The following is a 14,863-nucleotide window of genomic DNA, read 5'->3' as shown; positions in this document are numbered from 1 at the left end:
GTGCCACGTGGTGTGGCCAAAAAAATAATAATAAAATAAAATAAAACCCAGTAACATGCTACTCTAGGTGACATGCCTGAAACATAATGATACAGAAAGCTGGAGAATAAAAGTTTAGAATAAAATAAACCATGGAAAGAATAAGCACAGATAATTTATATTCTCAGACAAAATTGGCCAGAAAACCCAAAAATTACTACAGAGAAAAAGAAACAAAGCTTACTAATAAGAGGTTCAATTCACCACATTTTAAGAAATTTACAATTACTATGTATCTAACAATACAGCCTTGAAACATACAGCAAAGGAATTCCCTGGCAGTCCAGTGGTTAGGATTCTGTGTTTCCATTGCAGAGTTCAAGCCCTGGTCGGGGAACTAAGATCCAGCATGCCATGTGGTGGCAGCCAAAAAAAATTTTTTTTTAATTAAGAAAAAAAAAGAATGAATTACAAACATTAGAAACTGGACAGAAAATTAAGGTTATACTCAGATGATATCATCATCGACATGGAAAGAGATTCAAAGAATTATAATACTTACGTGAAACACAAAATTTCCCCTCAGAAACCGCCAAGAGATTTTCACATATATTGCTGGATAGACCTGCACCATATACCTAGCAATGGGACTGGAACCTTCATGATTAACTAAGACCAACCAGTATTGGGATATAGGTCACCCTGTCAGAAGGATGGATAACTAAACAAACTGGAGATTCTATTAGCAAAGAAGAAAGTGTGAATATATGTCAGGCAAAAGAGCAACAACAGGTCTACTGCTACTGGTGAGTACAATTCTTGGCATTTTCTCCAAAGGTGAGACAGGCTGGGACCTGGGACCCTTTGCTGCAGTGCTACAATGCTTACACCTGGATAAATGTCTACTCCAGCAACAAAATACACAGAAACTATAAGGGACTAAAAACAACTTTGTGCCTGGGCAGATGGGGCAAATTGTAGACAACAAGATACAAAGAAACCAAAATGCCCAACTGCCATTTCTGAAGAGCCAGGAGCAAAAGCAGGGGGTTGGGAACAAAGGCAAGGTACTGTGCATGCCCCCTGAACACAACACTATGTAAAGGGTGGCAAACCATTTAAGCCATCCCTCCTGTCCAACCCCTAGACATACCCCTACCCTCACCCCATACTGCTCACCCCCACCTCAGGGAGCCAACAAGCAAGGGAAACTTTTACTTGTTCTCTGTCTCCACTGCTGCGGCAGGGCCCAAATAAAACCTGGCATGAATTTCTCACCTGGCCTCTGATCAATTTCTATTGATTAAGGAGGCCAAGAATCCTGGTCATTGACAAAGGGATAGACACTATACATTTCTACTTTGAGGATTAAGATCTGTCACAAGGACTCAATTCTGCCTTTGCAGTGCAAAAGCCGCGATAGACCATACGCAACAGATAGGCCAGGCTGGATTAGTCCCTTGGCCTGCAGATAAAAGCCTAAAAAAGCAAAAGGTTTCAAACTACACTACTGTCCTGGGCTGTACACCTTGCATCCCAGCGGACTTGGTTGGAATCTCAAGGCAACCACCAGCCAGGGGTCCTAGGCGTCCAAAGCTTCACCCTCACATGCCTCTCTGTACCACAGACACTGACTACACATTTCCTTCTTGATCTGAAACCTGGCCCACACACCCTAATATGATGACCATCCAGCCAGGCCACAACATCAGTGAGCCCCATATTAATTCCCGAACCGGAATCTCTTACCATCGTAAATACCACTTGGACACTTTACAAATAGAGTGATCCCCAAAGATCCCCATACCAGGACGGTGCGGACACCATCTTTGATCTCTACAGACTTTATTTTATTTTATTTTTCCTACCGCACTGGGTGGCTTGAAGGATCTTATATCCTTGACCAGGGACTGAATCCGGGCCACCGTGAAAGCGCCGAGTCCGTCAGGGAATTTCCTCTACAAATTCTTAATCGTTTTAACGAACACCTCCCAAGATACCCCAACCACAGATACAGGCGTCACAGACACCTGGTTCCTCTCAAATACCTCCACCTTGGTGCGTCCCACCACTACCCCAATAATTCCGTAAGCCCCCCGCTACGCCACTTTCAATCTCTGGACGTCACGTCACCGTATGCGACAAACTTCCTATGGGACAAAAAACACAAAACTTCAAGGGACAAATGCACGCACTGATGCAATTTTCTCTAGTCCACAAGCAAGAGTGTAAACGTGACACTTCCACGAGCGGCTTCTACTTCTGCACCTGTCGCCCAGATTTTTCGTCAGCCTAAGGCGGCTGAAGAGGGTCTAGACCGAAGCATTTGAAGAAAGGCGGACGAACGGATTTCCGGCATTACCTTGAAAGGCAATATGTCCGCGCCCAAGTCGTGACGGCCCCACGGGGCGGCCATGTTGGGACGCCTGACATACAGAAGGCAAAGAGGCGGGTTTGGGGCCGGGGGCCAGGGATGGCCAGGAAGGTGAGAAGCCCCTAAAATTGCTTCATTTCCTGTCACTTGGACTTCAGAAAAGTAGCAGATTTTCAGATTTTCAGAGACTCAAAGTTTGCGGGGCAAATATGGAGCTACCTAAACTGCGTTCGAGGGACTGGGCAGAAAAGTAATATTGCCACGGCCTTTATTTTACACTTTGTATTAAAAAAGAAGCGGGGCGGGTTTCCAAACGGACGGAGAGTTCAGGTGTCCGTATAGCAACAGAGAATGAACTCCTGGAAAGAAAAAAGGCAGTACAATTTCTTGCAGGAATCGGCTTTTAAGGAGAGAATAAGATTTCGGGAAACTGGCACAGTATGGAACAGTCCATCACATTCAAGAGAAAAAGAGCCGGTGAGATGAAGCCTAAATTTTGATTGAGATGGGAGCCTCGGAGAAAGGCCACTAAAAATGAGGCCAGTAAGGGTCTGGAGCCAATGAGAGAGGCACAACCCAAACTGAGAGTCCAAAGGTATTAAGGTCAATACCTATTTGGCCAAGACACTAAAATATTCCATGGGATTAGTCTTTTCAACAAATGATGCTGGAATAGTTGTATGCCTATTTGCAGAAACATAAATTAAGACCCGTAATTCTAACCATGTACAAAACTAACTCGAAACAGATTACAGACCTAAATATAGGAGGTAAAAGTATGAAACTTAGAGAAGCAAAGGGAAGCCTAAGTTAGCCAAAGAGTTCTGTGACAAGACAAAGTATGAGCCATAAAAGGAAAAATAATAAATTGGGCTTTATTAAAATTAAAAACTTTTATATTTCTAAGCACAGCTTTAATAAAGTATTGAGTGGAGCCAGAGATTGGAAGAAAATATTGACACATTTAACATCTGAAAAAAGACTTGTATTCAGAATATATCAAGAGTTCTCAAAACTTAACAATAACAGTTACTTTTGGGGGGTTATGAAAATGTCTAAATATTGGATCATGGTGATAGTGGCACAACTCAACTTGCTAAATGTCACTGAGTTGTACACTTACTAGCGGTAAATGTTATATGTAAATTATGATCATAAAGCTGTCAAAATGAATTGCTGTTGCGTACTACAAAATGAATAGTGTATGGATTTTCTTAAAGACATCAAATATAATTGCAAAATTATAAACTACCTAGGATTAAAAGTAAATGGAGGGACTTCCCTAGTGGCACAGTGGTTAAGAATCTGCCTGTCAATGCAGGGGACACGTGTTTGATCCCTGGTCCAGGAATATTCCACATGGCAGGGAGCAGCTAAGCCCACGTGCCACAACAACTGAAGCCCGTGTGCCTAGAGCCCGTGCTCCGCAACATGAGAAACCACTGCAGTGAGGAGCCTGTCCACCGCAATGAAGAGTAGCCCCTGCTCTCTGCAATTAGAGAAAGCCCATGCGCAGCAACAAGGACCCAATGCAGCCAATAAAAATAAATTAAAAAAAAAATTTTTTTTTAAAGTAAATGAGGATGTCTGGGATTTATTAGAAAAATGGTACAACAAATCTTGGAGTGAGAATGTAAGAATTTGGATAATGAGAGGATCATAATAAAAAGTGAATATATTTTTCAAGCATACCCCACTTTAATGCATATCTTTCATATGTGACAAGTTACCATCCTACTAGTTCACCCATGATATTATTACAGCCACTTAATATTAATTACATAGAGATGTACAAAACATTTTATAATATGGAAATGTTTATAATGAGAAATTAAGTGATAATATTAGATTACACCTTTTTTTCTTTTTAGCAGCTTTACAGAGATATAACTGACATAGATTATACTTATTTTAAATAAACTTTTTATTTTGGGGAAATTTTAGATTTACACAAAAGTCACAAAGTACTACAAAGAGTGCACATATACCTTCATTTGACCTCCTCTCATGTGAATATTTTATATAACCATGGTACATTTGTCAAATTTAGAAATTAACATTGGTATGACAATCAACTAAATTACAGATTCTATTCAGATTTCACAAGTTTTTCCACTACTGTCCTTTTCCTGTCCCAGCGTTCAACCCAGGGAAAGAATACTGCCTTTAGACTTCATATTTCCTTGAATTCCTCTGCTCTGTGACCATTCTTCAGTCTTTTCTCTTTTTCATGTCTTCAATTATTTTGAGGAGTACTGATCAGGTATTTTGTAAACTGACCTTCTTTTAGGTTGGTCTGTTTTCCTCATTAAACAGGGGGTATGCATTTTGGAAAACAGACCTCTGAATAAAAGTCTTTTTGTAATAACATATCAAAGGGTCTAGAGGGGTCTAGAATATCAAAATGACAACTCTGATCTACTGGAAAAAGGTACTATTTGCCAGGTTTCTCCACTGAAAATAGCAAAACAGTTTCTGATCAAAAAGAACCATCATATAGGGCTCACACCAAGAGATTTCAAGACATATAAACCTTAGTAGTATTTGTGAAAGGATAAATCCATACAGCAATGGAACAGAGCAGAGATTCCAAGAATAATAACCACATAAGTCAAACACACTCAAGTGTTTGACAGAGGTACAAAGGTTATTCAATGGAGAAAGATAGACTTTTTCAGCAAATGATGCTAGAACACTCAGAGGTCCATAGGCAAAAAAAAAAAAAAAAAAAGAGAGAGAGAAAGAGAGAAATCTTAAAAGAATCTGCTTATAAACAGGTGCAAAAATCCTCTTTTGCAACCCAGAACTCGTTTAGTTTGAGTTTTGATACAGGTAAGAAGGAACATGATACCTAAAACAGACTCAAGTGATGGGGGTGTATTGATAAACGTAAAGATTGCTTCCAGGCCTACAGAGCTGATAATTTCCTTCATATATTAAGCTTTTAAGTTACCAGCTATATTGATTTAGTACTCTAATTTTAATGTTGGCATGAAACAAAGATGGCTTCTTTTTTTAGGCTTTTGAGAACACAGTGTCTAAATTTTAAACAGGTATTGGCATATGCCAATGATCTGTACTGTTCTAGGGTGTGATAGCTTAGGAGTGAATATGATTTGAACTTAATACATTTTTAGAGGGTGTCAAATTCAGAACCAAACAGATCCACCTCCTGACCCTAAACATGGTCATAAGTTAAAGTGCTTTAGGAAATTTGATCCCAAAGATTATAGGCGGGGGATTTTGAAGTGTGTCCATATTCCACTAGAGATCAAAGAAGCCCAACTAAAAGAATTATAGACTGACTGACAGTGACAGCTCTGGATTGAGCAAAACTTTTTGAAAGGGCTATCTTACCTTGAAGATTATCACTTTGGAGGAACTAAGGTGATTGGCAGTGGGAAAAAAATCATAACGTAAATTCCTTACAAATTTATTGTCTTAAATAATTTTGCCTATGTTACACATGAAAAACAAACAAACAAACAAACAACCCTTTACACTTTGTGCACACACACAAAAAAAGAATCTCAACACATTCATCCCATAAGTCCTATACCTGGTAAAGGACTGTACCCAGAACTTAGAATACTGAAAAGTCAACAATAAGAAACTCATTTCAAAAACAGGCAAACCTTGAACAGACACTAGATGAAAGATAACAAATGCCAAACAAGCATATGAAAAGATGGTCTACATCATTTGTTGTTAGGGAATTGCAAATAAAGACAGCCATGTGAATTTTTATTTTTTACTTATTTTTTTTAGTCATGTGAACTTAAAAAAAAAGAAAAAGGCAGCAATGTGATGCAGATACCCAGCTATTAGACTTGCTGAAATCCAAAAATCTGAAAATCTGAAATGTAGGCGGAAAACGTAGAGTTTCAGGAACTTTGATTATTTGCCACAGATGATGCAAAACAAAAGAACACCAAAAAACCAACCAACCAACCAAACAAAAAAAACAGCCATGTTAGAAGATAGGCAGATTCTTGAATGTATGTTTACACAGAGGAACCCAAGTTGTGGAAAGGTAGTCTGAAAAAAAAATTTTTTAATGAAATGGCTCTCACTGAGGAGAAGAATTTAGGAAAATGGTTGTTCTTACTTGTGTTGAAGAAATCTGAAGAGAAATATCCAAGAGTAAACTTTGCAGTAAGATGAAAAAAAAAAACAGTACATGTAGGAGACCAATTTTTAATAACAACCTTGAGAAAAGACTTGGACTTGAAAACCTGAAAGGAAATGTTTTCAACATCCAAAGGTTGAGTCTCTGAACACCTATTAACCTGGGATTATGGATCTCAAAACTTCCAGGCTCCTGTGCTCTCAAACACAAACTCCGCACTCCCTGAACAACACTGACCTCAAATTCAACCTGAAATTTACCACAGACACTCTTGCCCATTGACACTCTTCCCCCCAATTCTCCAGATCATCTGCTGGATATTAAATTGCTAACCTAGGGGAGGAACAGTGCTCATTGATCTTATACCTTCCACCCAGTTTTCAATTACCAAGTCTTGAAGAACTAACATACAGACCCTAAATCCGGACCAACAAGACCTTTAATCTTTATAAACACTTCAGATTAAGACTTAATTAAAGACCCCCATCACTAATGCCCATATTCCTCAGTGACTCAACTCAAATAAAATCCCAAATATGGTCAATGACACACATTCCCTCTTCACTGACCCCACAGACCCCTCACTGGGGATCCTCACCCAGATATTGAGCCTCTGAAGACTCCTCCAGTAGCTGCCAAAGGCTGAACCCGGTCCCAAACCACTTCTGATTCTGATGCACTCTCCCCACAGTGCCTCCTTGGCTGTTGCTAGAGAAGCTGAGGGCCTGGGAGGAGCGTGTCTGTTGAGGGCTCTTAGTTTCGGGTTCTAGGAGTTCACATGGCACTGTGACCTCATAGAGGTTCTGGCGCTTCCAACAGGAGGGGCCATAAAAGCTCCTAAGACTGATCAGTGAGAAGACATGGAAATGTCTTCTGGGTATCCCACTGCCTTCCTCTTTGCAAGAGATGGTCACACGCACAGAGCTAACTTAAGTTTTCAGAGGTCAGAGCCTATCCAAGGCCAACGTGATGTGAGATGTGTTCCAGTCATTAGTTTGGGCAAAACTGGCAAGTTGATGGTGCCCTTGAGTCATTAGGCAAGAACACTGTGAGTACCTCCAGTCTGCCCAAGCTCACTCTGCTCGCCATAGGACAGGCCAATAAATTGGGAGATGAGTTGTTGGGGCAAGGAATAATGACTTTAATCGGAAAGATAGCAGACTGAGAAGATGGCAGACTAGTGTCTCAAAAAAACCATCTTCCCTCAGTCTGAATTCAGGCTCTTCTTATACAGAGGAAGGGAAGGGGAGGGACCTACTGTGATGTCAACCAATGGTTGAGCAGGACTGCTACCAGTCACGTACTAAAAGCCACATGCCTGCCCCCGCCATTATTACAGTCTTTCTTGTGGCAGAGTAGATGCCGAGAGTTTCTGGTTGGATCTAAGGTTAAACTTACCTGAAGTCTGTATTGGAAAAACCTGCAGTTCAGATTTCCTCCTGTGTTTCTCCTTTACACTCACTCTACTGCCACACGCACACTTTCAACACTTCTGGTCACCAAGTGTGTGGGTTTTCCACATACCACGCAATTCCTATGTGATGGGTCCTACAATTTAACTCAACTCTAACCCTATCTACACAGAGATAGTGTCAGCTCCCACCAGTTAAGGGCTCAACCCAAAAACTGCTCCCACCCCACCTAATCACAAATAGCTGGTCCCCAAGTTACCTACAACTTGTCTGACTTGGCTCCAAATTGGAGGTTTGCACGAGCACCTTTTTAGGTTTGATTCATTTGCTAGACTGGCTCACAGAACTCAGGGAAACACCTACTTGTGTTTACCAGTTTATTAAAGGATATGACAAAGTATAGAAATAAACAGCAAGCTGAAGAGAAACAGAGATCTGGGAGTGTCCTAAGCATGGGAGCTTCTGTCCCCATGGAGTTGGGTGTGTTACTCTCCCTGTATGTCAATGTGTTCACCAATCAGGAAGTTCTCCACAAGCCCTTACTATTGTTGGGATTTTATGGAAGCGTCCCCACATTAGGCATGACCAATTAGTACCTCCATTTCCAGCCCCTCTCCCCTCTCTGGAAGCTGGGGAGTGGGCTGAAAATTCCAAGTTCTAATCATGGCTTGGTCTTTCTGGAGACCAGCCCCCATCCTGGAGCCATTCACAAGCCCACCCAGAGTCCCATCAGTAGAACAAGAGATGCTCCTACTGCTCTTATCATGCAGGAATTTACAAGGGTTTCAGAAGCTTTGTGACAGAAACCGAGGGCAGAGACCAATGTGTCTATTTTCTACCATTTCACAAGGTAAGAGAGTCAATGTCAAAAGGTCACATGCTAAACAATTCTATTTTTCTAATATTCTATAAATGACAAAATTATAGATACAAAAAGATCTGTGATGCCAAGGGTTAATGTCGGGGAAAGGATGTGACTATGCGCATGTAGCATGAGAGACTATGTTGACAAAGTATTCTGAATTTTTACTGTGGTATTGATTACAGGAACCTACATATGTGATAAAGTTTCTTAAGGTGATATATTAAAAAATCAAACAAAAATGAGTGCATGTGAAAATTGGTGCGATCCAAATAAACCCTGTAGTTAACAGCACTGTAACAATTTCACTTTCCTCTGTGGGGTTATATAGGTTTTACCTTTGGGAGTAGTGGGCTGAAGGGCATTTAGGAAATCGCTGGAATATTTCAATTTCAGTGATTCTAAACTTATTTCAAAATTAAAAGTTATAAAAATATCACATTTATATTAATTTTACAAACCTCCTGATGCTAACTATACACTTGGTTAAACACAGACAAATATGTTGAGTTATATTAATGTATTGCTTCATTTTGAAGTACTTCAAATATTCTGAAATAATACAAACTTGGAACCAAAGAGATGCAAAAGTTAAATAATGAAACAAGCATTCAACACTCTTGCACCGTATATATTAAAATTCAATTCATCAGGAGAGTAACGGCCACTATTTAAAATTTATAAGATCAATGACAAGGCAACTAGAAATATGGCTGAAGGTATCCTTCCCCCAGTTGCTTGTGAGGTGTATTTTCTCTTAAGTTTAGGTGACAGAATGATCTCATTCATCATTTCCCCAAGCCTTCTTCCCTTCATTAAGTTGTCTGATATTTTGTTAAAGTCCAGCATATTCCATGTATCTCTGCACAGATCTCCTAGCAAATGATGAGGCAATATTTATCACTGCAAACCCTGCCATATTCATCACCATAAGAAAGTATTTCTCTAGTGTTAACTGACATTTTTGAGGTGTTACTTCTGGGCAAAGGCTTTCCCACAATTATATTTCTACCAATTAGAAATATTCATTCACTCATGATCTATGACGATCACATATGATAGGGTGTATTTCCACTGAAGGCTTTCCTAGTCTTTCACATTCCTAGGCTTTATCTCACTACACACTTTTTAGATATTAAAATGTCCTAAAATATTTTCACCAAGGCTGATTGTATCTGAGTTGTTTTGTAAATTTTTTCGTCAACATAAAATGAGGTAATTGATCACAAAAGATAATACCACGATCTTTGCATTGTGATTTTTCACTGTATACTATTATCTTGAGTACAACTGGCAACAGGCTTCCTCAAAGTGACTACCTGTGAATTCTCTTATGTTTAACAAGGATTGACAAGTGGGCAAAAGCTTTCCCACACTCACTGCATCCATAGGGCCTCTCTCCTGTATGTTTTCTTTGATGAACATTGAGCCCTGACTTTGTGGTGAAAGCTTTCCCACATTCACTGCATTCATATGGCTTCTCTCCTGTGTGAATTCTCTGATGGGTAATGAGGTCATTTTTGCGCAGAGAGAATTTTCCACATTCAGTACATGCAAAGGAAGTCTTTCCTGAGTGAAATCTCTGATGTTGTATGAGGCATGTCTTCTTCCTAAAGGCTTTACTACACTCGTTGCATTTGTACAGCTTCTCTCCAGTGTGAGTCTGCTGATGTATACCTAGAGTACTCTTCATGGTGAAGCCTTTACCACATTCATTACATATATATGGTTTCTCTCCAGTATGAGTTCGCAAATGTGCGATGAGCATGCTTTTCCCAGTTAAGCCTTTGCCACATTCGTTGCATACGTAGGGTTTCTCTCCTGTGTGAGTACGCCGGTGTACATTGAGATGACTCTTCTCTGTGAAGCCTTTTCCACATTCACTGCATACATAGGGTTTCTCTCCTGTATGAATTCGCTGATGTCCGATCAGGCGGATCTTGGCTGGAAAGCCTTTTCCACATTCACTGCACACGTATGGTTTCTCCCCTGTGTGAGTTCGCTCATGTACAATCAGGCGACTCTTTACAGTGAAGCCTTTCCCACAGTTACTGCATATATATGGTTTCTCTGCAGTATGAGTTCGTTGATGTACAGTAAGATCACTCTTCATGGTGAAGCCTTTTCCGCAAACACTGCATACATAGGGCTTCTCTCCTGTATGAGTTCGCTGATGTCTGATGAGAGGGCTTTTCAAGGTGAAGCCTTTTCCACAATCATTACATGTATAGGGTTTCTCTCCAGTATGAGTTCGCTGATGTACGATGAGGCAGTGCTTCATAGAAAAGCCTTTCCCACATTCACTGCACATATACAATTTCTTTTCTCTGTGAGTTTGCTGATGTGTGATAAGACTGTTCTTCAAGGTAAAACCTTTCCCACATTCATTGCATACAAAGGGTTTCTCACCAGTATGAGTTCGATGGTGTGCAATAAGACGCCTCTTCTCGATGAAACCTTTTCCACATTCACTGCATACATATTGTTTCTCTCCTGTATGAGTTTTCTGATGTGTAGTGAGACTGAACTTTGTAGAGAAGGCTTTTCCACACAGACTGCATCCATGGGGCTTCTCCCCTGTATGAGTTCGCTGATGATAAATGAGCCGACACTTTTTGATGAATGCTTTCCCACACTCACTACATGTGTAAGGTTTCTCTCCCATGTGACTTTTCTGATGTATGTTGAATTGCGACTTCTTGAAGAAGGTTTTATTACATGCAGTGCACACATAATATTTCAGTCCTGTATGAATTCTCTGATGTTCACTGAGCCTGGATTTTCTGGAGAAGGCTTTCCCACACAGATTGCATCCATGCGGTTTCTCTATTGTATGAACTCTCTGATGATCAAAGAGCTCAGACACCTTGCAGAAGGCCTTCCCACACTCACTGCATACATGGGCTTCCTCTATGTTGTGAGTTCTCTGTGGCTTAGTGGACGGGGAGTTATTGTTGATGAGTTTTGCACTTACAGGAAATTTAATCTCAGGAAAAGACTGTTCATGGCTAGAATGGAGAAGAGATTTCCCAACATCATTAAACCCAGCAGAGTTCTTTAAGTTACAGCTTCTCATCTGGTTTTCAAAACTTAAATTTGATTTTAAAGGTTTTTCATTTAAGTCAAACATATCACAATTTTGCTTTATCAGGAAATGACTTCCGCTCTGATTAACAATATTTGCAAATGTGTTATGTTCACAGCTTTGCGCCACACTCTTTTGAATGCTTTGATTTGGCAAATGATGCTGCAGAGAGTCATCAACTTTCCTGATTTCTAGGAAAGAAGAGAACAAGGAATCATCCCACAATCTCTCATAATCTTAATTTGGAAGAAAACTGTTTCCAAAAAATGCCTTCTTCATGTGAATTAACTATTTAGTGACAATTCTATAGGTGGTACAATAAGAACTACATTTGATCTTCCTCCACAATTCTTGGCACAGAGCTCCTAAAATTCTTGTAATTTCCTAAGTGATAGGACTATCTTTGAATACTGAGTTTATGATAATGAGGTGACAGAACAGGGTTACTATATAACCTCAGGATGGGACTGATCACCAGAAAGACTAAGTGATTAGAAGGTTAGAACTTTCAGCCCCATCCACCAGCCTCTGGGAAAGGAGGGAGGGCTTAGTGATTAAAACTCTATAAAAATTGTAAACAAAGGACTTCCCTGGAGGTCCAGTGGTTAAGACTCTGTTCTTCCAATGCAGGGGGTGGAGGTTTAGTCCCTTGTCAGAGAACGGAGACCCTGCCATACTGCAAGGCGTGGCCAAAAGAAAAAAAAAAAGGAAAACAAAACAAAAAACAAACAAACAAAAAAACACTTGACAAGATCTGATCAGCTTTTGGATGGGTGAACACATCCATGTGCCAGGAGGATGCTGGATCCCAGTTCCATGGGGACAAAAGCTCCTGCATTCAGGAACCCTCTGGACCTTGCCCTGTGTACCTCTTCATCTGGCTATTCATCTGTATCCTTTATAATAAACTGGTAAACATAAGTAAATGTTTCTGAGTTCTGTGAGCCATCCTTGGAAATTAACTGAACCCAAGAAGGGGGTCATGGGAACTTCTGATTTATAGCCAGTTGGTCAGAAGCACAGGTAACAATCTGGACTTGCAACTGACATCTGACATGGGCACAATCTTGTGGGACTGAACCCTTAACTTGTAGGATCTGACACTATTTCCATATAGATAGTATAAGAAATGAGTTAAATTTATAGGACACCCAGGTTTAATTCTAGGTATAGACGACTGAAGCAAAGGAATAAAGAAGACAATTGCGATCTGTGAATCATGATGAAAGGAGCAATGGACATGTAAGAGGTAGAGGCAATCAGAATATGTTCAAAGAAAAGACAAGGTTCACTGATGGGCTCAATGGGAGAAGCACAGAAGAGGTGAAGACTCAAGGATTATTCCAAGAATTATGTGGTTTCAGCCACTGGGTAGGTGGAATGCCTCTTAATAATGTGAGGAATATTACTTAAGTTCAGAATGAAAGGAAAATCTAACATGCATTGTGAAACAAAGTTTAAGATAATTATTACATGTCTGAGTACAAACATGAAGAAACAGGTTGAATATATAAATGTTTTGAAAGATCTTATCTGAATATAGCAATGTGAGTATCATTAACATAGAGAGATTATTCAAAAAGAACAGATTATATATAACTGAATCAGATTATCGAAAAAGAACAGATATACATATACATAAATAAATCACTTTGCTATATACCTTAAACTAACACAACACTGTAAATCAACTGTACTCCAATATAAAGTAAAAATTAAAAGAAAAAAACAGATTAGTCAGAGTACTAGATGAGACTGTGTTTGGAAACATGTAGAATAGAAGGTCAAGGCACAGGGCCAAGGCTTTAACCATTCCAATATATAGAGTCTGAAAATTCAATCAAGTCCACCGTAGAGAATCAAACAATGACTACTGTGATCAGGTACAAACCTGCAGACCCAGATATATAGAACAAATACAATGGTGAGTAGGAATGTGGCTCTTTAGCATCTGATTTCAAGGTAAGTGTGACAGACTACAGAGGGTTATCATATGCCAACAACCTGCCATCCTTCTTCATTCTGCAGACTACCATTTACCTAACTCTAGCAAAGCACTAATATCAAATTTAGACGAAAGCTTTTGTAACCAACACTCCCAACTAATAGTCTAGCTGGAACAATCCCTCCTATGTTCCTATGTAAAAAGGGAACGATGATATGCAGTTACTTCATCCCTGCACATTGCAAAGAAAGGACTGGCCCTGACTGATGACTGGAAGATGACCTGAGTCCCTGGAATATCCCCCTTGATAAGAGTGTCTTTTGATGAATGAGGTCTTAGGCCATATTACAGAATTTATACTAACAATGTTATGTGTCGTAGATGCCTGTTTTTGTTTGCCTGAGACTTTGGGACAAAACTGTAACATTTTGACTCTGGGGCCTAGAGGCACCAGGGTGATCTTCCCTGGTTGGCAACACTTCACACACGTTGTCAAAGGTTCATACATCCTTGCTGGGAAAATTCAGCACTGTTTACATGACTTCACTGGTAAAGGACAACTGGGAAGCTCATGTGCAGTTTCCCCCAGATTCTCTCCCATGCACATTTGATCTTTGATAACTTTAATCTGTATCATTTATTGTCACAAATTGTAACCATGAGTTTAACAGTATGTTCCCCTTCCCGATAATGTCTACCTTCTATTATAGATAGCAGGCAAAGTGATCCACTTTAAAAATTATATAATGCAATCCTCTACTCGAAATTGCCTGCTTTCTCAACGTACTCAGAAAAGAATCAAGGTCTTGAATGCCCTTGATAGGCAGTTTATGACCTATGTACCAAGACCCCCAACTACTGCCCTGTTACCCTTAACTCCAGTCATTTTCCCTCTTGCTCACTCCCTTCTACCCATATAAGTTTCCCAGAAGTTCCTCAAACACATTCCAGACTCAGTCTGTCAACTTCCCACTGTTTCACATTTGGAAAACTCCTCACCCAGGAAGACTACTCATATCCCTCATCTATGTGCTCAAAGGCACCTTATCAGAGAGCCACTTCCATTTCTAACAGGGC

The 14,863-nt window shown here is 40.0% G+C and overlaps 1 protein-coding gene and 1 pseudogene across 2 annotated transcripts in view; one reads left to right on the top strand and one right to left on the bottom strand.

Annotated features, from left to right (window-relative positions):
• Positions 1-5,111: 5,111 nt before the first annotated feature.
• On the top strand, positions 5,112-5,200 carry LOC130839415 (small nucleolar RNA SNORA40; annotated as a pseudogene).
• Positions 5,201-9,335: 4,135 nt separating this feature from the next.
• Positions 9,336-14,863, bottom strand: part of LOC130838423 (zinc finger protein 615-like) — a 33,413-nt gene continuing 27,885 nt past the window's right edge. Inside the window, exon 7 of one of the 2 annotated variants that reach the window (XM_057711501.1) lies at positions 9,336-11,660. In XM_057711501.1, coding sequence (XP_057567484.1) covers positions 10,072-11,660 — 1,589 coding nt within the window. In that variant the 3' untranslated portion in view covers positions 9,336-10,071. Of the gene's footprint in view, positions 12,033-14,863 lie in introns of both variants that reach the window. The other variant, XM_057711500.1, reaches the window with a different exon arrangement.

The sequence above is a fragment of the Hippopotamus amphibius genome, chromosome 16 (assembly GCF_030028045.1).
Source record: "Hippopotamus amphibius kiboko isolate mHipAmp2 chromosome 16, mHipAmp2.hap2, whole genome shotgun sequence".
Classification (NCBI taxonomy): domain Eukaryota; kingdom Metazoa; phylum Chordata; class Mammalia; order Artiodactyla; family Hippopotamidae; genus Hippopotamus; species Hippopotamus amphibius.
Note: the sequence above shows the minus strand (reverse complement) of the source record. Positions and strands in the feature narration are given on the sequence as shown.